The sequence below is a fragment of the Pelophylax lessonae genome, assembly GCF_965119305.1.
Source record: "Pelophylax lessonae genome assembly, chromosome: 12".
Classification (NCBI taxonomy): domain Eukaryota; kingdom Metazoa; phylum Chordata; class Amphibia; order Anura; family Ranidae; genus Pelophylax; species Pelophylax lessonae.
The window spans coordinates 26481896-26508407 of NC_138779.1; the positions used below are offsets into that span (position 1 = coordinate 26481896).

A 26512-nucleotide genomic window follows, 5' to 3' on the forward strand; every position below is an offset into this window, starting at 1 on the left:
TGCATAGACATTATATGAAGTCCGTGCAAGTTGTGGTGCCAGGTCACCCTTTGAGTCGTGCCGCGTTAGTGTGAACCGGCACTTACCCCATTTACCTAGATGTGGAGCTGCATTCAGCTCAAACAATAGCCAATTTGTAGGGCTGCAACGATACCAAGTATTTTCAAATACTAGCGAAAATGCTGATACCTTAAAAAAACTTTTGCACCCATGAGAAAAAACAAACTCAAGTTGCAATGAAAATGCATGCAATTTTTTGATTCCAGTCTACATCGCATGCGGTTTCCTGCACTGCTGTGTGAACCAGGGCTGAAATCACCATTACAAGCCTGGGTTTACACAGTAGTGTGGGAAACTGCATGCGGTTCTTTGCAGTGCAATTCATTTTGTAAGGGTACAAATTGCACCAGAAAGCAACAGTACCAGCACATACTTGACCAAAATTGGTACCCTTACTTGCCAATAAAAGGGTGTCCCGTCATGTGTATACAAGGTATTTCAGCCTGACATTTGAAATGTTATTTGTACTCATCTAGATTTACAACCCTGCATATGCAAACACCTCCCTGTTAAATAAGTGAAAATTAGAGACAAAGCCAATTAAATAAGTTTATTTTTTCTTGGACCAACATCTGTTACAGTACAGGTAAAGTGCAATGGTGTTCCTTATTTCAGGCAGATGGAGTGGATTCAAGTATTAATGCCCTATAAAAACTTTACAGCAGCTTGCTTGGGAAATTTAAACTTGGAACAGCCATTAATACAAATTTGTGTCCTAGGAGTTTTAACAGAAGACGGAATGCAGTTCGTTGAGATTTTAATCAACCTCTTCAATGGTAGGTCCAGAGGAGCCACCACCACTTGGAGCACCGCCTGCACCTGGGAAGCCACCGGGCATTCCTCCTGGCATGCCACCTGCACTCTGGTATAGCTTGGTAATGATGGGGTTGCATACTTTCTCCAGCTCCTTCTGTTGATGTTCAAATTCATCTTTTTCAGCAGTCTGAAAGGAAAAAAAGTCAGAATTTCAGTGAATATATCCTGCGATTGATATGCAATACTGTACACCCCCCTATTTTTAGGGTCTAATGTAGCTGTCCCGGTAAGATTTGATAAAAGTTGTAAAATGACCATTGCTAAACTATACAACTTCTACCCCAATCAGGTTCTGAAACACTTTAGCAGTCTCCCTCAACAGAAGCGGAGACAATAGAAAAGCTAGTCACTATTCCAACTGCTGTACCTTGGTTAGGGAAGTTTACCATTAGGATAGCAGTACAGGGAAAAGTTTCTGAAATTAGCATGGCCCCACCCACAAGGTCTTGTCATTCACTCAGCTCTGTGTGGACTACATGTGCCGACATACTTTGTGGTTTTCTGCTTGTAGTTGCCATAGTAAAGATTCTTCCTGTCAGGGTACCCGCATAGATAGATACACTGACAGATAACAGGTCTGCAGGAGACCTGCATTGCACTAGTGATTTGATTGCTGGTGCAACGAGTTACAGGGGGGAAAAAATAAATAAAAAGCTAATCTTAACCTGCAAACAATGTGTGCATTTAAATGTTCATTTTTTTTTTTTTTTTTTTTTTTTTTTAATAAGAACCTCAAATGAAAGCAGCCCTCCACTAAAAAGATAAATCCTAACTCCCAACAGTCACTTAGCCAGCTTTTCCCCTCTGATATGGGCCACTGTTTGAAACTAGTGTCAATGCAAAAGTTGGGAGAAAGCTAGCCTTGCCATTTGTAGCCCCAGGTACTACACAACTATCATAACAGTTCCTGGCTAGGAAATTTTGACGATTTGGGTTGCAATTACAGTACTATGATTTGTCGCTCAGACATCCAAGGAAGGTATTTTGCCATCATGAGCCTTTCGACTCTGGTCTGGAGGAAACTACGAATGGCTTTGGAAACATTCATCATCGCGACAATATGAACAAATCCCATTTCCAACCATACCTGGTTTTTGTCCAGCCAAGCAATGACCTCATTGCATTTGTCCAGGATCTTCTGTTTGTCCTCATCACTGATCTTGCCCTGGAGCTTCTCATCCTCAACAGTTGCCTTCATGTTGAAAGCATAGGACTCCAGTGAGTTTTTGGAGGAGACCTTATCCCTCTGCTTCTCATCTTCAGCCTTGTACTTCTCAGCTTCCTGCACCATGCGCTCAATGTCTTCTTTGCTCAGACGACCTACAGAACAAACAGAAGTGTTAAGTTACAGAAATTTACTGCACAATTCCACTGGATACAAAGTAAAATCCACTTGATAAAAGTTTATTAGCCGCTCAGACATCCAAGGAAGGTATTGAGCCATCATGAGCCTTTCGACTCAGGTCTGGAGGAAACTACGAATGGCTTTGGAAACATTCATCATAGCGGGATAAATTTCCATTGCAGTATCGGCATGCCTTACCTTTGTCATTAGTAATTGTGATCTTGTTTTCCTTGCCAGTGCTCTTGTCCACTGCAGACACATTCAAGATACCGTTGGCATCAATGTCAAATGTCACCTCAATTTGAGGAACACCACGTGGGGCTGGTGGGATACCAGTCAACTCAAACTTGCCCAGCAAGTTGTTGTCCTTTGTCATGGCTCTCTCACCTTCATATACCTGAAGAGAATAAGCGCTTTTGAGTAAATGCAAATAAGAGGAGAGGACCACAAAAGCAAAAACTTGTTCTCAACTTGATGCATACCTGAATCAAGACACCAGGCTGGTTGTCTGAGTAGGTTGTGAAGGTCTGTGTCTGCTTTGTGGGAATGGTTGTGTTACGCTTGATCAATGTTGTCATGACTCCACCGGCAGTCTCGATACCCAGAGACAGAGGGGTGACATCAAGCAGCAGGAGGTCCTGAACATTTTCAGATTTGTCTCCGGACAGGATAGCAGCCTGGACAGCTGTAAGAAAACATGCATGTTAGAACACCAAAAAAACAAACATTTCAGGGGAGGGGAGCTACTATGCATGTGGTCGCTCAGACATCCAAGGAAGGTATTTTGCCATCATGAGCCTTTCGACTCTGGTCTGGAGGAAACTACGAATGGCTTTGGAAACATTCATCATTGCGAAATGAAATGCAGACAACTAGCACAAGTCTCTAAAATCACATATTAGGAATTCTACTTTGCATAAAGTGTCACCAGTAGCTACAGCCACTTAACATACCTGCACCATAGGCCACAGCCTCATCTGGATTGATGCTCTTGTTCAGTTCCTTGCCATTGAAAAAGTCCTGAAGCAATTTCTGGATTTTGGGAATACGTGTGGACCCTCCAACCAAGACGATATCGTGGATTTGGGATTTGTCAAGCTTAGCATCACGAAGGGCCTTCTCCACTGGATCCAGGGTGCCTCTGAAGAGATCAGCGTTAAGTTCTTCAAATCTGGCTCTTGTGATTGAGGTGTAGAAGTCAATTCCTTCATACAGAGAGTCAATCTCAATGCTAGCCTGGGTGCTGGAGGACAGGGTACGCTTTGCACGCTCGCAGGCGGTGCGGAGACGGCGAACAGCTCTCTTGTTGTCAATTATGTCTTTCTTGTGCTTCCTCTTGAATTCTGCTACAAAGTGATTCACCATTCTGTTGTCAAAGTCTTCCCCACCCAAATGAGTGTCACCGGCTGTTGACTTCACCTCAAAGATGCCGTCCTCAATGGTCAGGATGGAGACATCAAAGGTTCCACCACCAAGGTCAAAGATCAACACGTTCCTCTCTGCTCCAACCTAAGGGAGCAAACAAGACTTCATGTAAGCTAAAAACAGTATGAAGGTAAAGATACTAATCTATAGAAGTCCCCAGGTGCTAGCAATGCTGGCATTGCCCATTCAAACTACATCCCAAACTTCTCCCTATAACAGTTTTTCAACAAGTACTACTTTGTCAGTTTTTGTAGTAGAGTCCAGGGATTGCCAAAACTACAGCCCTCCAGCTGTTGCTTAACTACACATCCCATGAGGTATTGTAAAAAACTGTCACGGACATGATGGGAATTGTAGTTTCTGAACAAATTATTAGAAAACCTAGCTGTACTGGATCGCTCAGACATCCAAGGAAGGTATTGAGCCATCATGAGCCTTTCGACTCTGGTCTGGAGGAAACTACGAATGGCTTTGGAAACATTCATCATTGCGATCTGACTTGACAGTAAAGCTGAAAAACGGCATACCTTTTTGTCCAAACCATATGCAATGGCTGCAGCAGTTGGTTCATTGATTATACGTAGTACATTGAGCCCAGAGATGGTGCCGGCATCCTTTGTGGCCTGACGCTGGGAGTCATTAAAATAGGCAGGTACGGTGATCACTGCATTTGTTACAGTCTAAAGAGAGAAAAAAAAAAGTTGGTTACACATCAGTTCTCAACTCTATACCAACGCACTTCCTACCACAATAGTCCCCACATATTTGTGGGGAGTATCCAAGGTAGGAAGATAAACCATGCTAGACACACATTGAACAGCAGAAGTTAAACATTCAGTTTGCACATACCTACAATCTACATAGTGTAGAATTTATATATTAGCAATAAAACTCAGTACAATCTCAAGATACCTAAAGCATGCATGGTACTCAATACTACATACAGCTGCCAACCAGTGATTTCAAATGCTATCAGTATTCCCGACAATTACCTTTCCAAGATAAGCTTCTGCAATTTCCTTCATCTTGGTCAAAACCATGGAAGAGACTTCTTCTGGGTAGAAAGACTTGGTCTCTGCTTTGTACTCTACTTGGACTTTGGGTCTTCCTCCATCACTGATGACAGTGAAGGGCCAGTGCTTCATATCAGACTGTACAACTGTGTCTTCAAACCTGCGACCAATTAGACGCTTGGCATCTAGAAGTAAAAATGCAAGGTCAGTCAGACAAATCAAGGAACTCTCAAAAAAAGACTAAATTCAGGTCCAGGCACATTGAGACTATTTAAACTGGCAAATTGTTAAATGCTACTGCCAACACACCAAGACCACTAAACTAGGTTACATGAATACTGTCAAGTCTCTTCAGTGTATACAATGCAAGTTCAGCTTTAGAGAATTTTAAATTCCGATAGACCATTAGAGCTACCTTGCTACAATGAATGACATTCTAGCCAAGGGTCCTTTCACACGGGCATTCTGTATGGCCGTTTTTTCCTCTTAACGGTTTGTTGATGAAAAACCTGACATAATGTATGTCTATGGGGTAGTGGATGACCATCCGCTCACATCCGTTTTTCTTCCGTTCCGTTAATTCTGTGAGACAAGAAAACCCCATTTTTCTTCCGTTTAAAAAACTGAACGGACAAAAAATTGATGTCAGAGGATGGTCATCTGCTAAACCATAGACATACATTGTCAGTTTTTCATCCGCAAACTGGCAGAGGAAAAACACATACGGAACATGCCCGTGTGAAAGGACCCTAAAAAGGGACATCCGTGTCAAGTTTTCAAAAAAAAAAAAAAAGTGGCTGCACTGAGGGAAAAAAAAACAAAATGCCCATGTGAAAGGACCCCAAGTCGGATGTCCCTCCATTAGCCTTTTTATGTTTAGCACACTTGCCATCATCAACTTACCAAAAACTGTGTTTGTTGGGTTCATAGCAACCTGGTTCTTGGCAGCATCCCCAATCAACCTTTCGGTATCTGTGAAAGCCACATAACTAGGCGTGGTTCGGTTGCCCTGATCGTTGGCAATGATTTCCACCTTCCCATGTTGAAAGACACCTACACAAGAGTAGGTTGTGCCAAGGTCAATGCCGACTGCTGGTCCCTTAGACATGATTGCTGCAAGAAGAAAAATCAAATTGTTAGCATTCACAAGAGTACTAGAGAACAAAGTAAAACTTATAGCTCATAGTAAAGACGTTAGATTGAGGAAAAAGCCATTCTTATTTTAGAATTAGGACTATAGTCTGACAAAAGGGCTTATATATGGATGTAAAGACAGTCAAAAATAACGCAAAAAGCAAGCAACCGTATTAAAACTTCACATTTGGAAATCTAGCAAAAAAAAAATTCCATGCCATTCACAAATTACAGCAACATGAGTGCTACAGGCAGTAGGTGCCCATTATATAATCTAATACAGTCAAGGCTGTAAAAAAAAAAGCCAGTTTTGGCAACAATGGCTAAAGTAAGAGGGTGGGGAACCTGTGTGTTTAATATCCAAAGCGAGAGGCAAGGAATCCATTGTCCAAACGAGATGACAGGGGCCATTTTACACTCTGCAGCCATCTTGCTGTAGCACAAGACCATGTGACTAACTGCAACCGACACAAAGGGCAAGACGCTGCAATCCCATTATTACCTAATCCCCTCTGAAAAGGAAGTCGCCATGAAAAAAATGCAACACAGCAGACTGATTACCCAATCCCCACTCAAACTCAGGAATGCAATCTATAATCTGGTTTTCCTAACAGAAGCAACCTGTGCAGACTGGGGGAATCTAAAGCATGCTGGGACTTGCAGTTCCAATCACTACTCCCATCTAAAAGCACACATGCCACCATACTAGACATTTGTCAGTAATGACCGTTTCATTAGCACAATGGTGGCACAGTTACTACAGAGCGTGCACAAGGCTTACAGGCAGAATCTTCCAGATATACAAAGCTTGGCAGGAATCAATTTTTGTACAGCGCCGGGATCTATATTGCAACAACTAACTTGTGCTTTTACTCCTTGTCCACCCAAGAATCCCTTTAAACAGTTTGGAACACCCAGGGTGCACAAGGATCAGTGATCATGTGCTCACCATCTGTGATCACATGAATAGAAGCCAGTCCCACTGACTACTGATCTTTTTCCCAGACTTGACTTTGTGCTGGCCCCAGCAACATATATGTAAAGCGTTAAAGCCCACCCTTATGCTGCATATGTGCTAGGCGGTCATTAATTTAAACTACTCACTATATAAAAAAAGTTACCTTTTGATGGTTTGTCCTCATTACATCATTGTGATCAATCTAATTTGTATTAGACAAGCCCTTGCATTAAATAGTTGTACAACCACCTCTTTTCCTACCATCAGATTGTATCGTGTATGGCCAACTTTAAATAGTGTTAAGGTAAGAAGGAATACTTGTTTAATGGATTGATCACTATGCAGCCTCTCATTTGAAAGGATCCAATCAGAGGGACAGGTATGTCACTCAGGCTTTGGCCAGTGGGAGCAGAAAACACCCCAGCATCAGTGCATCTTGGGTTTTAATGGGAGGAACAGTGCCTCATTGGTGACAGAAGGAGGAATAGTGCCCCAGACAATGGTGTCATTAAGGGGACTAGTGCTCCCCAATGTCAGTGAAGAGGGGGTAATAGTGCTCCCCAATTACTGGGTCAGGGGGAAGAGAATAGTACTCCCCAATGAGCATTAGTAAGGGGTTAGGGAGAATAATGCTCCACAATGATGTGTCATTTAAGGGGGGGAGAATAATGCTCCCCAATGATGGGTCGTTTAAGGGGGGGGGGGATTGCCAGGCTACAGCCCTCCAGCTGTTGCTTAACTACACATCCCATGAGGTATTGTAAAAAACTGAGCCACAGACATGATGGGAATTGTAGTCCCTGAACACCTTGTTAGAAACCCTAGCTGTACTGGATCGCTCAGACATCCAAGGAAGGTATTGAGCCATCATGAGCCTTTCGACTCTGGTCTGGAGGAAACTACGAATGGCTTTGGAAACATTCATCATTGCGATCTGACAGTAAAGCTGAAAAAAACGATATACCCTTTTGTCCAAACCATATGCAATGGCTGCAGCAGTTGGTTCATTGATTATACGCAGTACATTGAGCCCAGAGATGGTGCCGGCATCCTTTGTGGCCTGACGCTGGGAGTCATTAAAATAGGCAGGTATGGTGATCACTGCATAGTGCTCCCCCATGATGTGTCATTTAAGGGGGGGGGGAATAGTGCTCTCCAATGATGGGTCATTTAAGGGGGGGGGGAATAGTGCTCTCCAATGATGGGTCATTTAAGGGGGGGGGGAGAATAGTGCTCTCCAATGGTGTCATTTAAGGGGGGAGGGGGAGAATAGTGCTATAGTGCTCTCCAATGATGGGTCATTTAAGAGAGAGGGTGAGAATAGTGCTCCCCAATGATAGGTCATTTAAGGGGGGGGGGGGGGTAATAATAGTGCTCCCCAATGATAGGTCATTTAAGGGGGGGGAGAATAGTGCTCTCCAATGATGGGTCATTTAAGAGAGGGGGGAGAATAGTGCTCCCCAATGATAGGTCATTTAAGGGGGAGGGTAATAGTGTTCCCCAGGGGCCACATAAAAGGCAAGCAAAGGGCCACACCTAAGCAAGTTTTGGGGTCCATCAAAACAAATACCTAATAAATTGAAGATCTCCACAAAACACTAAAGAAACAATCCCAATCACCAACAAAACCTTCGTATAGGTCACCCCCGCAGCCATTTAACTGCCCCCCCACCCCCACACAAATGCTTAATTCAGACAGCTGAAACCTCCAGGATTAGGATATATACATCTAAGAAAGACATTTTCTTTAGGGGGATGGCCAATCGGATCAGCAGATTACAGTCACATGACCCCAAAAAGGAGACCGTTTTTCATGTAGGACTAGAGCCAATCAGATGACAAGGTTATGGTCACATGGATGGATAAACCTAAAGTAAAATTGTTATAAAAAGGTGCCTATAAGGGTCGCCATGGTAACAAACGGAAGGCCAAAATCATTAATGCTGTATCCCAGGCCACGTGATCAGCCGCCATACAACGTATGGAAGTCAATGGAATGACTATAAATCATATTTCTCTTTTTTGTACCGTGTTCCAGTCACAGCTAACCTCTCCCCCGCCAACTATAGAGCTGGAATTCCCGGCCCCCGGTCAATGAACGTTATTCCACCCAGTCACAGCCTTCCCCAACCAGTAGGCCGCATTACCCGCCTCTTACCTGCACTGCAGTGTGTTGTGTGACCCGGTGTAGAAGCTGCTCGCCGTCTCCGAGCTGCTAGTCCTGAAGAAAATGAGGAGGAGTGACAGGACCGGTGCCTTCTTATAGAGCCCCAGAAGCTTCCAGAAGTAGGTGACGTCAGTCCCCGCCTTACCGGGCTAAGTGGCCAATGGCGGAGTCAGCCGGCTCACACGTGACCAAAAACGTCACCCGGTTCTGGAAGCTTCCAGAGTCTCCGCATAGAAGCGCCCCGCCCTCGCTGTGAGGAGCCGCGGCCGCCATCTTGTAATGGCCATTCATTCACGCGTGGTCTCATTGTACTCAGGGAGTTTGTACACCAGCGGGCGGCCATGACACGGTCCGCGAATGGTGTCATGCGTGTTAATGGTACGCTCAGTGTGCCGCATACTGTGGTGATACATTGTTAATTATAACGTGTTATAGACGGTACTGGAGGTGGTGGGAGTGAAGCCGTCACTCCCAGAATATAAAGTCCTAAAACTAATAGTGCATACGCAGTGATCTGGGAAAATGAACGTCGTGGAAACTGAATTTTGCCCTCAAGTAACATGGCGGAGTGAACACGCGAGGAGCGGGCTGTTGCTTGAACATGATAGGCTGCTGAGTTCCCGTGTTTTGGAGCGCGGGAACCGGCGGCCAATCACAGGCTAGCAGTTTGTTGAGCTCTGTGGTTGCCAGGCTGAAACCCACCCACCACTTCCGGCGTTCCTGTCTGAGGTGAACAAGGCGGTCACAGGGATTGTGGAGCGAGTGTTCTTGTTATTTCCTGACATTAGGAACCATTCCGCCCACAGGGAGAGTCCATTATGTGATCAGTGCCCTGTCTGTATAGGTTATAGAGGGAGACTTCAGAAGAAAAACAGAGGCTTCCTATAGCCAATTCAATGGCAAGAAAACAGTATATTTATACACAGCACAGGCAAGTCACTAAAGATTACCACATGCAATTACAAAATAAAGGAAAATATCAAACTATACAAATCCTGCTATCTCATTAAAAATGTGTGCTAAATACCGCTAATTCATTCAAATATTTGGTAAATACCGCTAATTCGTGAGGTAACTAACGCTAAATCGTGAAAAAATATGAGGTAAATACTGCTAATTCATTAAATATAAGTAAATACATTAAATTCATTAAACATATGAGTAATAATCGGCAACTTAATTAAAATTATTAGGGAAATACCGCCAATTCATTAAAAATATGGGGTAAATATATCCAATTCATCAAAAATATGAGGTAAATACTGCTAATTCATTAAAAATATGAGGTAAATAATGTAAATTCATTAAAAATGTGAGGTAAACACAGCTAATATATTAAAAATATGCAAATACTGCTAATTCATTCAAAATATGAGGTAAATACAACAAATTAATTAAAAATGTGAGGTAGACACAGTTAATATATTAAAAATATGATGCAAATACTGCTAATTCATTAAAAATATGAGGTAAATACAGCTAATTCATTAAAAATTGTATGCAAATACCGCTAATTCATTAAAAATATGAGGTAAATATCGCTAATTCATTAAAAATATGAGGTAAATACAGCTAATTCATTAAAAATATGAGGTAAATACTGCTAATTCATTAAAAAATAAGACGTAAATACCGCTAATTCATTAAAAATATGAGGTAAATACCGCTAATTCATTAAAAATATGAGGTAAATACAGCTAATTCCTTAAAATGTGAGGTAATTACAGGGAATTCATTAAAAATATGATGCAAATACTGCTAATTCATTAAAAATATGAGGTAAATACCTCCAATTCATTAAAAATGTGAGGTAAAATACCGCTAATTTCTTACAAATATGAGGTAAATACAGCGAATTCATTAAAAATATGATGCAAATACCGCTAATTCATTAAAAATATGAGGTAAATACTTATAATTCATTAAAAATACGAGGTAAATACAGATAATTCATTAAAAATATGATGCAAATATTGCTAATTCATTAAAAATATGAGGTAAATACCGCTAATTCATTTAAAAGTGTCAGATAAATACTGCACGTTAATTAAAAATATGAGGTAAATACTGCTAATTCATTAAAAATGTAAGATAAATACCGCTGATTAAAAATATGAGGCAAATAAAGCTAATTCATTAAAAGTGTGAGAAAAATACTGCAAATTCTTTAAAAATATTATGTAAATATAGTTATTTAATTACAAATATGAAGTAAATTCAACAAATTAATTTATATGATATAAATACCGGTAATTCGTTAAAATATATGATAAATATTGCTAATTCATGGGGTAAATACTGCTAATTCAAGAAAAAATATGAGGTAAATACCGCCAGTCTATTAAAAATATGAGCTAAATACCGCCAATTTATTAAAATATGAGGTAAATACCACAAATTCATTAAAAATATGAGGTAAATACCGACTATTATTAAAATATGAGGTAAATACTGTGAATTCATTAAAAATCTGAACTAAATACAGCTAATTAATTAAATAAAATTGGGGTAAATATTGAAAATGAATGAAAACTTTTAAGTAATTACCGCAAATTCATAAAAATGGGAGGCAAATACCACAAATTCATTATAAATGTGAGGTGAATACTGTTAATTCTTAAAAAATATGAGGTAAATACCACACATTTATCAAAAATGTGAGGTAAAAACATTGCAAAAAAAAAAAAATGAGATAAATCATTAAAGCCAATTTACTAAAAAAACAAAACACACACTTTGGTTATTTATCTGGTGGCGCAGGTAGTCAGTATTTTAGGAAATAACAATGAGGGGAACACTGTAATGTCCTGTCAGGATAGGTTCTCTCCTGTGTGCGCACGCTATGGGTACAGCAATCCCTTTCATTTGAATTGGGCGTTGTATCCGTGAGAAATGCTGAGAAAGAAGTCCCTTACTATGTTTTAAAAAGGTGCCACACAGAACCACATGGTGCCATGGGACCGCATGTTTTTGCATATGGGAAAAAGCACCACATTTTCCGTGGGTGTGTCTGCTAAAGAGCAGCATGTACAGGGAGGGGTGCACAAACATTTGCAAAATGCTTAAAGCGGAGTTCCAGTCATATTTGTGTTTATTAAAAAGTGTAGCTGCTGACATTTAAGTGACGGTTCACATTGGTGCGATGCGGGAACCCTGCAAATCCACTGCAGGTTCCCACATCGTACCCGACTCACTGGCAGTTCACGCTGCCATATGCAAACTGCTGGGAGTGTCAATACAAAGTTAATGACACCCCCAGATTAGTTTGCATACCGCAGTGCGAACTGTAAGTTCGGACAGGAATCTGATCGCATATGTGTCAACACCAATGCGATCCGATTCTGGTGCGGACCAAAAAAAGGGTCCTGTGCGACTTCGGTCTGAATGCGATGCAAATGCAGCCATGCAATCTGCTTGGCTGAATTCGCATCGCACAGACATCGCAGTGCGGTACTAATCACATGCGATGTCTGACATCGCATATGTGTGAACAGGTACTAAATAAACACACATTCACCTGTCCCACAATCCAGTGGTGAGCTCATCCCATTATTTTTACTGTGTCCTTCCTCGGCGGCACAGGCATTTTTACTATGGGTACCAGCTTGCGGCTTCACAGCCAGGTGCCCACTGCACATGCGAGAGCAGTGCTGAGCTCTGTGACTGTCCTTGAAGTCTTCTGGGACCTTTCATGTGTCCCAGTAGACTTTGGGCTCTTTCACACGGTCCGCCTCCGTAGGCGGATCCGTGATGCTCAGCAGGGATCGATCCGCCGATCCCCACTGAGCCGGCGGATGACAGCTCCGTCTCCGCTTGCAGTGTGGAGAGGGAGGTGTCACAGCCCCCCGCTGCTCTCTATGGGGGATCGGATGAGAGCGGACCGCCTGTCCGCTCTCATCCGATCCGATCCCTGAACGGATGGAAAAATAGGGTTTCCATACGTCCAGATTTCACGGACCGGATCGGATACGGATGGCAGCGGGTGTCAGTGGAAGTGTCACCGCTGACATCCGCTGCCCCATAGAGCTGCATGGAGGATCCGATCAGATCCGCCTAAAAAACTGACAGGCGGATCTGATCGGATCGACCGTGTGAAAGGGCCCTTTGGGAGGGAGGGGGGAAGGAAAACTTCCCCTTCCAATCACCTAAGGTGACCAGAACGGAAGTGGGAGCGGGTACCTGTCAAAATCCAGTACCTGCTGCCCACCTCCTTCCCAAAAGCTCAATTTCACAAACGGGAGAAGGGGGAGGAGGCCTTAAAGCAGATTTTTTAGGGGCAGCTCTACATTAAACAATGATGCATACAAAAGCAATTAAAAAAACAAATGTACAGTATCTCATAAAAGGGAGTACACCTCTCACATTTATGTAAATATTTTATTGTATCTTTTCATGTGACAACACTGAAGAAATGACACTTTGCTACAATGTAAAGTAGTGAGTGTACAGCTTGTATAACAGTGTAAATTTGCTGTCCCTTCAAAATAACTCAACACAGCCATTAATGTCTAAACCGCTGGCAACAAAAGTGAGTACACCCCTAAGTGGAAATGTCCCAATTGGGCCCAAAGTGTCAATATTTTGTGTGGCCACCATTATTTGCCAGCACTGCCTTAACCTTCTTGGGCATGGAGTTCACCAGAGCTTCACAGGTTGCCACTGGAGTCCTCTTCCACTCCTCCATGATGACATCACAGAGCTGGTGGATGTTAGAGACTTTGCGCTCCTCCACCTTCCGCTTGAGGATGCCCCACAGATGCTCAATAGGGTTTAGGTCTGGAGACATGCTTGCGCTCCTCCACCTTCCGCTTGAGGATGCCCCACAGATGCTCAATAGGGTTTAGGTCTGGAGACATGCTTGGCCAGTCCATCACCCTTACCCTCAGCTTCTTTAGCCATGTAGTGATCATCTTGGAGGTGTGTTTGGGGTCATTATGCTGGAATACTGCCCTGTAGCCCAGTCTCCAAAGGGAGGGGATCATGCTCTGCTTCAGTATGTCACAGTACATGTTGGTATTCATGGTTCCCTCAATGAACTGTAGCTCCCCAGTGCCAGCAGCACTCATGCAGCCCCAGACCAGGAAACTCCCACCACCATGCTCACCAAATAGGTTTATCTTGGTCTCATCGGATGCAGGGCATTATTCCAGTAATCCATGTCCTTAGTCTGCTTGTTTTCAGGAAACTGTTTGCAGGCTATCTTGTGCATCATCTGTAGAAGAGGCTTCCTACTGGGACGACATCCATGCAGACCAATTTGATGCAGTGTGCAGCGTATGGTCTGAGCACTGACAGGCTGACCCCCCCACCCCTTCAACCTCTGCAACAATGCTGGCAGCACTCATACGTCTATTTTCCAAACACAACCTCTTGATATGACGCTGAGCACGTGCACTCAACTTCTTTGGTCAACCATGGTGAGGTCTGTTCTGAGTGGAACCTGTCCTGTTAAAACCGCTGTATGGTCTTGGCCACCGCGCTGCAGCTCAGTTTTAGCACCTTGGCAATCTTCTTATAGCCTAGCCCTAAGCCATCTTTATGTAGACCAACAATTCTTTTTTTTTCAGATCCTCAGAGAGTTCTTTGCCATGAGGTGCCATGTTGAATTTCCAGTGAGCAGTATGAGAGAGTGAGAGCGATAACACCAAATTTAACACACCTGCTCCCCATTCACACCTGAGACCTTGTAACTTGAGTCACATGACACCAGGAGGGAAAATGGCTAATTGGGCCCAATTTGGACTTAGGGGTGTACTCACTTTAGTTGCCAGGGGTTTAGACATTAATGGATGTGTGTTGATTTATTTTGAGGGGACAGAAAATTTACACTGTTATACAAGTTGTACACTCACTACTTTACATTGTAGCAAACTGTAATTTCTTCAGTGTTGTGACATGAAAAGATAGAATAAATTGTTTACAAAAATGTGAGGGGTGTACTCACTTTTGTGAGATACTATATTAGTGTTGTATCTCTGGGTAGGGGGGCCTGGGCACCCGCCGCCCTCTACAGCACAAGTCGATCAGCGGATCCTGCCCAATGATTCATGGCTGGGACCAACTGATCAGCTGAGCGAATGACAGAAGTGAGCCCCATGTTGTTAAAAACACAGGGCTCTCTACAGAGAGCAGCGATGTGCTGTTTTTTTTTTTAGGGCTCAGAAAAATCATCACACTTTACACATTGTTAGGCACACAGTTAACCCCTTGATTGCCTCTAGATCAGGGGTCTCCAAACTTTCTAAACAAAGGGCAAGTTTATTGTCCTTCAAACTTCAGGGGGGCCAGACTGTGGCCAGCGGGAATGGAAATTTTCCTGGCATCAGTGGGAGTAAACATCAGCACATTTTAACCGCTTGCCGACCGCCGCACGACTATTTACTGCGGCGGTCAGCCCCTCACAGTCAGGGCGGTCAGGGTCTCAGGAGCAAGCGCGTGCCGCCGGAGGCGCGCTCCTGCGCGGTCACAAACCCCCCCCCTGCGCGTGTGACCGGCGGACCCGATCGTCCGCCGGTCACTCACGATCGTCGGTGCAGAGGGAGAAAGGCAGGCGGCTGATGTAAACAAGCCGCCTGTCATTCTCCCCTGTGTAGAAATAGTGATCATACGGTTCTACTATGTAGGACCGTTGATCACTGTTCCTACACATCAAGCCACACCCAATCACAGTTAGAATCACGCCCCTAGGCCCCTCCCTTTCAAAAAAGTTAACCCCTTCACTGCCAGTGTAATTTTACAGTATCAGTGCATATTTATAGCACTGATTACTGTAGTAATGTCACTGGTAACCCCAAAAGTGTAAAAAATGTCAGTCAAGGGTCCGATCTGTCCGCTGCAATGTCGCAGTACCGCAAAAAAAAAATCACAGATCGCCGCCATTACGCGTTAAAAAAAAAACAACAAAAATTACAGAAATCTTTCCCTTTGTTAGTAAACGCGATAACTTTTGCGCAAACCAATCAAAATACGCTTTTTGCGATTTTTTTTACCAAACATATGTAGCATAAAACAAATTGGCCAAAAATGTTAAAAAATTTAGATTTTTACATTTTTTTGGGGGGGAATTTCATATAAAAAAATTTGAAAAATATTGTTATTTTTGCAAAATTGGCGCTCTTTTTTTTTTTTTGTTTATAGCGCATAATCAAAAAATCGCACAGGTGATCAAATACCACCAAAAGAAAGCTCTGTTTGTGGGAAAAAAAGGACATCAAATTCGTTTAGGTACAGCATCGCACGACCGTGCAATTGTCCGTTAAAGTCACGCAGTGCCGAATCGCAAAATAGGCCCTGGTCAGGAAGGGGGTAAAATCTTCCGGGGCTTAAGTGGTTAATGAGTGCCCCATCCTTGGTATCATTGGGAGGAATAGTGCCCCATTGTTGGTGCCAATGAAAAAGAAATGGTGCCCTATTATTGTTGTCAGTTGGTAGAATATCAATTATCAATGGGTTTCCCCTGACCCCCTTGGTTCGAGACTTTCATGATGCTACCTATCAGTGCTTACTATTAGCTGCATATATTGATCCTTCTTACAGGTACATGCTCCACCGCTGCCCAGCCACTCCCCCCCCCCCCCCCCCCAATACTCTCCTTCCCTCTCTTTCCTATGCTTTTCCCCCTGTTTCTCTCAGTTACCTACTCATCTCACCTCTTCCTTTATTCTCTTTTTCTATTTCCGATATACCTATACCTATACCATGACTAGTACATGACTGTTTTATCCTCATTTACAATTTTGATTCCATCACTGCTTGACACTGTTTTACTGAGGTTATACAAGAATTGGTCCCAGGCGACTAAACAACGTCATATTTTTTGTCTCTATAGATAGAATGTTCGATCCTGGTGTTCTGAATCATAATTGTGTCACCTTGTACTCTAACTGCCGGTTCACACTACCGCGACTTGTCAGGCGACTTGGTCGCCTGACAAGTCGCGCTCCATTCTGTGCTACGGGAACCGTTCTAATAGGAGCGACTCAAGTCGCTCCGACTTAGAAAAAGGTTCCTGCACTACTTTTGACCAAAGTGGGAGCGACTTGCATTGACTTCCATTATGTGAATGCAGTGGAAGTCGCGGTGCACGGCGACTTCACTAGTCGCCCCCGAAGTCGTGTCGCCATAGTGTGAACCGACTCTTAGAAACCGTTACTGTTATTGTTTACATGACTGTCTATTGTTGTAACACTATGTTCCTTTTTTTCGAATAAAAATATATTAAACGAAAAAAAAAAAAAAAGATCAATGGGAGAATAGTGCGCGCAAGGGCCGGATAAAGGCAAACAAAGGGCCACATCCGGCCCTTGGGCCGCATTTTGAAGACCAATGCTCTAGATGTTAACCCCTTCCCAGCCAGTGTTATTAGTACAGTGACAGTTTACAGTATTATCACTGGTCACTGTATGAGTGTAACTGGAGATGTCAGTGGCAGTTAGCCAGTTCCGACAAAGTGTCCGTTAGTGTCAGATTGTACATCGCACTATCACAGTCTCACTATAACTCCCTGATCACCGCCATTACTAGTATAAATAAAAATTCCAGTATATATACCATAGTTTGTAGATACTATAACTTTCATGAAAACCAATTAATAATTAATTGGGATTTTTTTTGTTTTACCAAAGGCATATAGCAGAATACATTTTTAGCCTACATTTATAAAGAAATTCGATTTTTTTTTTCTAATTGTTTTATTAGATATGTTTTGTCGCAGAAATTAAAAAAATATATTTTTTTTTCAAAATTTTCGTTTTTTTTTTAGGTTATGTGATAAAAAAAAAAAAATGCAGTGGTGATCAAATAACACTAAGAAAAAAACTTTATTTGTGTGAAAAAAAAAAAGAATATAAATGTCATTTGGGTACAGTGTTGCATGACTGGGCAATTACCAGTTAACCACTTGCCGACTGCCGCACGACTATACGGCGGCAGTCAGCCCCTCACAGGCAAAGTGACGTATGGGTACGTCACTAGCCTATGAGGCTCTAGGGAGCGAGCGCTCGCCGCCAGAGGCGCACTCCTGCTCGCTCACGGACCCCCCCCGCGCGAGTGACTGGCGGACCCAATGTCCGCCGGTCACTCGCGATCGTCGGTTACACCAGGAGAAAGGCCGGCGGCTAATGTAAACACAGCCGCCTGTCATTCTCCCCTGTGTAACAGCACAGATCATACGGTCCTGCTATGTAGGACTGTTGATCTCTGCTGTTAGACACACAGCCACATCCAATCACAGTTAGAATCACGCCCCTAGGGACACACTTAACCCCTCCCTCTCCAATAAAGTTAACCCCTTCCCTCCCGGTGCAATTTTTACAGTAACAGTGCAAATGTATAGCACTGATTACTGTAGTAATGTCACTGGTACCCCCAAAAGTGTCAAAAATGTCAGTCAAGGGTCCGATCTGTCCACCGCAATGTCGCAGTCCCGCAAAAAAAATCGCAGATCGCCGCCATTACTCGTTAAAAAAAAAACAATAAAAATGCCAAAAATCTTTCCCTTAGTTGGTAAACGCAATAACTTTTGCGCAAAAACCAATCAAAATACGCTTTTTGCGATTTTTTTTACCAAACATATGTAGCAGAAAACAAATTGGCCTAAAATGTTAAAAAATTTTGATTTTTACTTTTTTTTTGGGGGGGGGGGGGGGAATTTCATATAAAAAATGTGAAAAATATTGTTATTTTTGCAAAATTGTCACTCTTTTGTTTATAGCGCATGATCAAAAAATCGCACAGGTGATCAAATACCACCAAAAGAAAGCTCTGTTTGTGGGAAAAAAAAGGACGTAAATTTCATTTGGGTACAGCGTTGCGCGACCGCGCAATTGTACGTTAAAGTCACGCAGTGCCGAATCGCAAAATAGGCCCTGGTCAGGTAGGGGGTAAAATCTTCCGGGGCTTAAGTGGTTAAAGAAGCACAGTGCTAAATAGCAAAACATGCCCTGGTCATGAAGGGGGTAAAACCTGAAGAGAATGGGACTGTGCCTTAAGCACACGCCAAACGTATTGACACACGATTCCGGTACAGTCTTTCAATCTTCCCTGGGATTGGAAAGAACACATGCGCTGCTCTGGGAAAATATTAGATCGGTAGGTGTTTTTTTGCATGTGGGTATGTGCTGAGGACCCACTGAAAATGAATGGACAACACAGGGCGACTTGCCACAAAAAAGCAAATAAAGGCACACATATGTATGAATGGAGAAGTCTTCGGTTGAGGCTGGGTTAATTAATTCCCGACCAGCCGCTGCAGTTATACGGCGGCAGGTTCCCACGAATCGCCGTACCTGTTCGGCAGTCTGCGGGAGTGATCCTGGGGGTGCGCGCGCCCACTCGCCAGCGGGGAAGCCGATCCATGAGGCACCCGCGATCGCTCCCCGTGAAGAGAGAATGGCGGTCTGCTGTTGTAAACACAGCAGACCATTGTTATTTCTGCTCAGAGCTCCTGTGTTCCCCCTACTTGGGAACACAGGTCTCTGTATTGATTTTACAAGTCCCCCCACAGTTAGAAAACACCCCCTAGGCCAGTGATGGCAAACCTTGGCTCCCCAGATGTTTTGGAACCACATTTCCTGTGATGCTCATGCACTCTGCAGTGTAGGTGAGCATAATAGGAAATGTAGTTCCAAAACATCTGGGGTGCCAAGGTTCGCCATCACTGCCCTAGGCACACATTTAACCCTTTGATCGCCACCTGGGTTAACCCCTTCCCTGCCAGTGTCCTTATTACAGTAACTGCATATTTTTAGCACTGATTACTGTAGTAATGTCACTGGTCCCCCCAAAAATGTCACAAATTTCAGTTAGGGTTCCAATCTGTCCACCGCAATGTCGCAGTCCCGCTAAAAATCACTGATCGCCGCCATTACTGGTAAAAAAAATAAATAAATAAAAGTGACATAAATCTTTCCCCTAGATTGTAGATGCGATAACTTTTGCGCAAACCAATCAAAATATGATTGTTGAGATTTTTTTTTACCAAAAATACAAATTGGCCTAAAATGATGAAAAAATTTGGTTTTAAATTTTGTTTTTGGGAATGTTATATAGCAGTAAGTGAAAAATATTGTTTTTTTTATTCAGAATTGTCGCTATTTTTTGTTTATAGTGCAAAAACTAAAAATCGCACAGGTGATCAAATACCACCAAAAGACATCTCTATTTGTGGGAAGATAAGGAAATAAATTTTGTTTCGGTTCAGTGTCGCATGACCGCGCAATTGTCCATTAAAGTAACACAGTGCCGAATCGCAAAAAATGGCCTGGTCATTAAGGGGGAAACCTTCTGGTCCAGAAGTGGTTAACACATACGAGAATTGGATGCGGGTTTGACCGCATCCAATTCACAAGACAGGAGAGTGTGTCCGACTCTCAATGGAGCCGGTTCACACAGCTCCGAGGAGGCCGCAGTTCGCATTTAAAAAGCATCCTATTCATCTTTGGTTCCGATTCAGGTGTGAATTCAGGGGAAATTTGGACCCGATTCGTACCTAAATCGGAGAAGAGGGACGCGCTGGACCCCTTCTGTGAATCGCGGTCGCAGCATATGTGAACCCAGCCTAAAGCTCCACTGTAATTTCCACACAAGCCCACATTGCTGCACCCACAGCCTGATTTTTACCTACATTCATGTAATGGACTGCACTCTATATAATTACTGGATTACTCAGGGAGCTCTTCTACATAATAATGCTGTTCCAAGGAGAGGAAAACTATAGTGGGCCCTCGCATTGATTCATGAATATAAAGGGTACAGTGATTGGTATAGTGGTCTGTGCATTTCAGTCTAAAATATCTAGAACATCCCCCCTCCCCCACCCACCAAACTGCCTTGCTTCCTTTGTGCATTCCCTGCCCCCTCGCCATGCGGCTTCTTTTCCTTTATCTTACAGCTGCAGACAAGCGTACAATCATTATCTAATAACCTTTACAGATCAAAGCATTGTCAAATTGCTACATATATTATATCTATAAAGAAAATTAAGTAATTAACTGACTGCAGATCAGAATTCACTAGAAGGACGTATTGCTTCTCTTTTATTCATCAGGCTGTATTTTTTCTCTATGCACTGTAAAGATGCATATGATATATCCTATTAATTCACATTAGGTCTTACAGTTTCTTGTATTTTTCCACACTGACTTTTAGTCCCGGTTCACACTAGGGCGACCTGTAAGGGCGACCTGGTCGCCTCACAGGTCGCCTCCCATAGGGAAGCTGCGGACCCGTTCTAATAGGAGCGACACAAGTCGCTCCGACCTAGAAAAAGGGACTGGAGCTTCTTTGGGGCGACCAGGTGGCGACCGCCATAGACTTCAATGTTATGAAGTCCGTGGCGGCCGCTCCGAGGTCGCGGCGCGCTGCTCGCACCGCAATCTCGGAGGTCGCCCCGGGAAGTAGCGTCGCGTGTATGTGAACCGGCGCTTAGAGCCCATTCAGACTAGCGCGACACGACTTTGGGGGGCGACCTGTGAAGTTGCGTGCACCGCTTTGCACCGCGACTTCGGCGCGACTTGCAGAGACTTCACATAATGGAAGTCTATGCAAGTCGCCCCAAAGTAGTACAGGACCCTTTTTCTAAGTCGGAGCGACTTGTGTCGCTCCTATTAGAACGGGTCCTGTGCAAATCAATGGACCGCGACCGAGCGCGACTTGTCAGGCTGACAAGTCGCCTGACAAGTCGCGCTAATGTGAATGGTACACACGTAACGATTGTCGGCCGAAAATGTTCGGCCGCCGAACGATCGGCCGATTTTCGGCTTGTTAGTATGATGCTTCAGACAGCCGACAGCGCACTTTCGGCCGAAAAGAATCTGTCTTGCAAGCATGAAAATTTTTGTATGCCGACACCAGAGCGGCCGATTGTTCGCCAGTCAGTACAGAATTCGGCCGACAGACAGCAGATTTGCAAGACTGGGCATGCTCAGAAAAGAAAAAACACAGGGAAAGTTAACCATTACATGACATCACTTCTGCAGTCGGCTGTAGTCGGCGGACAAAATTCTTGTGCAGTCTTTTGCACTTTTCAACAGACACCGACAGCCCTGGACAAAAGACGGCCGATTGTTCGGCCGACGATCGGTACGAGTGTACGGGGCTTAAGTTAGCTTTCATTTTTTTCTAACATATAAAAAAATAAATAAAAAATAAAAGAAGCAATTATTCAGCAGTACACAATCACAAAACAACTAATTGCAAGAGAGGACAAAAAAACTATAAGGGCCAGTTCACATCACATGCAGTCCAGTGCATTTTTTTTTCTGCATCAAAAACACATTGAAAATAGGTAATATGGTTTTCAATGGCATGCACCAGACCAGGGCAGTCAGTTCCAGGGCGTTCCAGTTCCAGAAAAAAGTAGAACATGCTGCATTTTTCCTGCACTGGACTGTAATGGAATGTGGTAAAACGCATTAAAAACACACAGGAATGCACTGGAACACATCAAAAATGTACCAGACCCCAGTACAGTGGGGAAAAAAAGCAGGGAAAGAGAAGAAAAAAAGCATCTCAAATGCATCCGGAAACACATATAAAAACGCACTGGAACGTGTAAAAAACGCACATGCAGAAATGTATCCGGAACAGACCTGGAGTGCGTTTTTGTGGCGTGAACCAGCCCCAAAAAATAATTTAGTTTACACATCCGAAAAAGGAGTAGTAAGAAGTAAAAACATATTTAACCACTTGACCTCTGGAAGATTTACCCCCCTTCATGACCAGGCCAATTTTTTTTACATGGTACTTCGATACTTTGACAAATGCGCGGCCATGTGACGATGTACCCAAAAAGATGTATGTCCTTTTTTTCCTACAAATAGAGCTTTCTTTTGGTGGTATTTAACCACTTCAATACAGGGCACTTTCACCCCCTTCCTGCCCAGGCCAATTTTCCCCTTTTAGTGCTGTTGCATTTTGAATGACAATTGCGCGGTCATGCAACACTGTACCTACACCAAATTTATGTCATTATCCCCCCACAAATAGAGCTTTCTTTTGGTGGTATTTGATCACCTCTGGGTTTTTTCCTTTTTGCTAAACAAATAAAAAAAGACCGAAAAGTTTGAAAAAAAAAAAAGTTTTTTTGTTTGTTATACAATTTTGTAAATAAATACGTTTTTTCCTTCACTGATGAGACTGCACTGACAGGCACTGATGGGGTGGCACTGATAGGCGGCACTGATATGTGGCACTGATAGGTAGCACTGATATGCAGCATTGGTGGGCATTGATAGGCGGCACTGCTGGGCACTGATAGGCGGCATTGATGGGCACTGATAGGTGGCACTGATGGGCACTAATGGGCACTGATAGGCGGCACTGCTGGACACTGATGGGCACTGTTAGGCGGCACTGATGGGCGGCACTGATGGGCACTAATGGGCACTGATAGGCGGCACTGGTGGGCAATAATGGGCACTGGTGGGCGACACTGATAGATGGCAATGATGGGCACTGGTGGGCAGCACTGATAGGGAGGGCACTGGCGGGCAGCACTGATGGGGAGGGCAATGGGGGGCTCCCTGAGCCCTGATTGCCATCCCTGGTGGCCATAGTGGGCATCCCTGGGGTCATAGGTGGTCATCCCTGGGGTCATGGGTGGGCATCCCTGGTGGTTCTATGGCTACCCCCCCGAGGGTCTGCACTGGTAATCAATGATCTGATTACCAGTGCCGACCCCCCCCTCCTGTCAGGGGAGCCGCCGATCGGTGCTCCTTTACTCGTGCCTGTCATGCACGAACTAAGGAAAGCCGATCAACGGCTCTTCCTGTTTACTATGTGACCAGCTGTGATTGGACATGGCTGGTCACATGGTAAAGAGCCTACGTCAGTGATGCGGAGATGCAGGGAGTCAGACTGACACCTCGCATCACCGATCGCCGTTCTGCGCGCCCCCGGGGGGCGCGCAGAGCGTATTATCCTGCCGCCGTCATATGACGGCCGGTCAGGATAATACAACCACAATCCCGCCGTCATTCTGCTATAGGGCGGGCGGGATGTGGTTAATCACCACTGCGGTTATTTTTTTACTGCTCTAAACAAATGTAAAAAAAAATCAAATTTCTTCATCAGTTTAGGCCAAAATGTATTCTGCTACATATTTTCAGTAAACAATCCCAATAGGCGTATATTGTTCAGTTTGTGCAAAAGTTGGGTAGTGTCTACAAACTATGAGATAGATTTATGGAATTTGTATTTATTTATTACTAGTAATGGCGGCAATCAGTGACTTATAGCAAGACTTTGATATTGCAGCAGACAAATCGGACACCTAACTGACACTTTTGACACATTTTTGGAAACCAGTGACACTAATACAGTGATCAGTGCTAAAAATATGCACTGTCACTATACTAATGACACTGGCTTGGAAGGGGTTAACATCAGGGACGATCAAAAGGGTTAACTGTGTGCCTAGCCAGTGTTTTAGTGTAGCTGGTGGGAGGTGCTTTTACTAATGGAAGGCATCGATCAGTGTTTCTGCTTTGCAAGAACACAGGATCCATGCCTTCTGTGCTGTCAGAATGGCAATCTGCCTTGTTTACATAGACGACACAGTCTAGAGGACAAAGTTCAGAGTGTGCGAGGGTCGCATGTTTTTACAGACCAGGTCTATATTTTAGGAAGAACTGGTGAAGAGGCCAGATATCCCCTCAGTAGTATGCTAATAGCTTGACCTCGGGTATCCAATTAGCTACTGAGTTTGAGCCTCAGACTATTGGAACGTCAAAGCAGTCTTTTTAGGACACGCATGGTCCATCAAAAGTCCTTGGATTCATTTCCACTGATTTTGCCTCACTCTGAGATAAAATGAAGCATATATTCTTGTGTTATGTAAAGTCACTGGTGTCACAAAGTGCTGCTGTGCCAGTTCCCAGGATGCAAGAGATTTCAGGGCATGTACCTTGTGCACCAAAACCAATTTTCATCAAAAGGAAAAGTTCAAGATGGAAACATTATCCCTGATTCATAGGGGGTCCAGCCAGGTGACTGGATCGTTTCCAATAGACCTAAAGATGCTTACTTTCATGTGCCCATTTTAAAAGATTTCCGCAAGTTCCTTCGGTTCACTGTAGGTCAAGACCATCTCCAGCTTGCTTGTCTACCATTCAGGCTTTCAACATCACCCTGTGTGTTTTAAGGATCCTTTCGGTTGTTAAGGTCTTTATCAAAGCAAGGAGCATATGCCTGCATAGTTACTTGGATGTTCTTTTCCTACTATTCCAAGACAGAGGGCAGCTGCCTCTTGTTTTCAACACTCTCTTGGGAATTGGAGCGTTCCAGGGCTGTTTCCGTTAAAGGCCTCGCTGTCATGTTCACCTTTCTCCTGGCTATCAGGTCGGCATAAATGGCCTCAGAGATTGATTCACCAGTCATGGAGAACCTTTCTTCACGTTCTTCCAGATCGAGCGGTGCTTTTACCTGTGCTTGACTCGATTCCTAAGGGAACATCAGTCTTTCATGGGAACCAAGAAATTGTTTTACCAACCTAACTGGCTTCTTTTAGATGTGGGAGAGGTAGCGCTGTGGCTTAGTTGGTTTAAGCGCATGTCTAGTAAATCCTGAGTTTCACTCTCAGCAGTGCCTTCCTTTGGTTCTAGGAATCTCTCAGATATTGTGAAGTTAAATCTACAAGCTATAGCTTCCTTCAGGCTTCAGAACGCATGTTCATTCTTTTTGCCAGAAAGGACAAAGGGAAACGTGCCTCATCTAGGACAATTGTGACATGGATTGTCAGGGCCATCCGACAGGCTCACAGAGCCGAGGGTTTGGCTCCTTTGAGGATGGTGACCGCTCACTTGACCAGTAGTGTGTCTACATCCTGCGTGGCTTTGCAGCATGTGGTATCCAATGTAATCGGTAGGGCGGCCTTGTGGTCCCCGATCAATACATTTATGGCTCATTATTGTGTAATTGTGTAGAGCCGGCCTCTTTATCTTCTGTTAATTTTTAGTTTACAAATCCTGTCGGTTGATAGTGTCTATTAAACCCTTTTCTTTTGTTCTGCAATTGTCCACCCAGATGTGTATGGCTAGTTATTTCCCATACGTATGCTGCGTTTGTCAGGAAAAGTGAAAATTTCCTATCAAATACTTACCATAATTTTCCTTTCCTGATGGACTCCATGGCGGCAGGAGTTCCCTTCCTGAGTCATGAGTAGGCTAGATACGGAACGCGGCCACAGAGCAAAGATTTATGGGAGAGGGGTCCTATAGGGGAGGAGTGGAGGTGGGGTTTACCCATACATATGCAGCCATGGGATCCATCAGGAAAGGAAAAGTATGGTAAGTATTTGATAGTAAATTTCCCGGTTTTGTGTGCAGCAGCCCCTCTAATCCTTCCTTGAGCTCCATCTCGATCTAGTGGTGTTGCACAAGAGCCACGAAGTCTGGGACTCTCCCTCCTTATTGGCTGAAACACAGCCATTGTCTCCCGCTGCTGTCAGTCAAAGTCAGTTAGCCAATGAGGAGAGAGAGGGGGCGGCTCCGAGTTTTGGCTCCGTGTCTGAATGGGGTGCCCCCATAGCAAGCTGACTGCTGTGGGGGCACTCAGCAGGAGCGAGGGGCCAGGAGCACTGGCAGGGGACCAGAGAA

The 26512-nt window shown here is 43.8% G+C and overlaps 1 protein-coding gene across 1 annotated transcript; it reads right to left on the reverse strand.

The window, feature by feature from the left end:
* Positions 1–595: 595 nt before the first annotated feature.
* On the reverse strand, positions 596–9034 carry HSPA8 (heat shock protein family A (Hsp70) member 8). Its single transcript, XM_082273675.1, has 9 exons — positions 8910–9034; positions 5563–5772; positions 4639–4844; positions 4174–4326; positions 3175–3730; positions 2704–2906; positions 2420–2618; positions 1964–2196; positions 596–1003 (listed from the first exon to the last, which is right to left on the reverse strand). Exons 2-9 carry the CDS (start codon positions 5765–5767, stop codon positions 818–820), a joined length of 1941 nt encoding a protein of 646 aa, XP_082129801.1. The 5' UTR covers positions 5768–5772; positions 8910–9034; the 3' UTR covers positions 596–817.
* Between the last annotated feature and the right edge of the window lie 17478 nt (positions 9035–26512).

Excerpts from the sequence above, each read along its gene's own strand:
- HSPA8 (XM_082273675.1), bottom strand. The coding sequence starts at position 5,767 with ATGTCTAAGGGACCAGCAGTCGGCATTGACCTTGGCACAACCTACTCT. Across the intron at positions 4,845-5,562 it reads CCCAACAAACACAGTTTTTG|ATGCCAAGCGTCTAATTGGT; the intron begins GTAAGTTGATGA and ends TTTTACTTCTAG. Across the intron at positions 1,004-1,963 it reads CTTGGCTGGACAAAAACCAG|ACTGCTGAAAAAGATGAATT; the intron begins GTATGGTTGGAA and ends TTTTCCTTTCAG.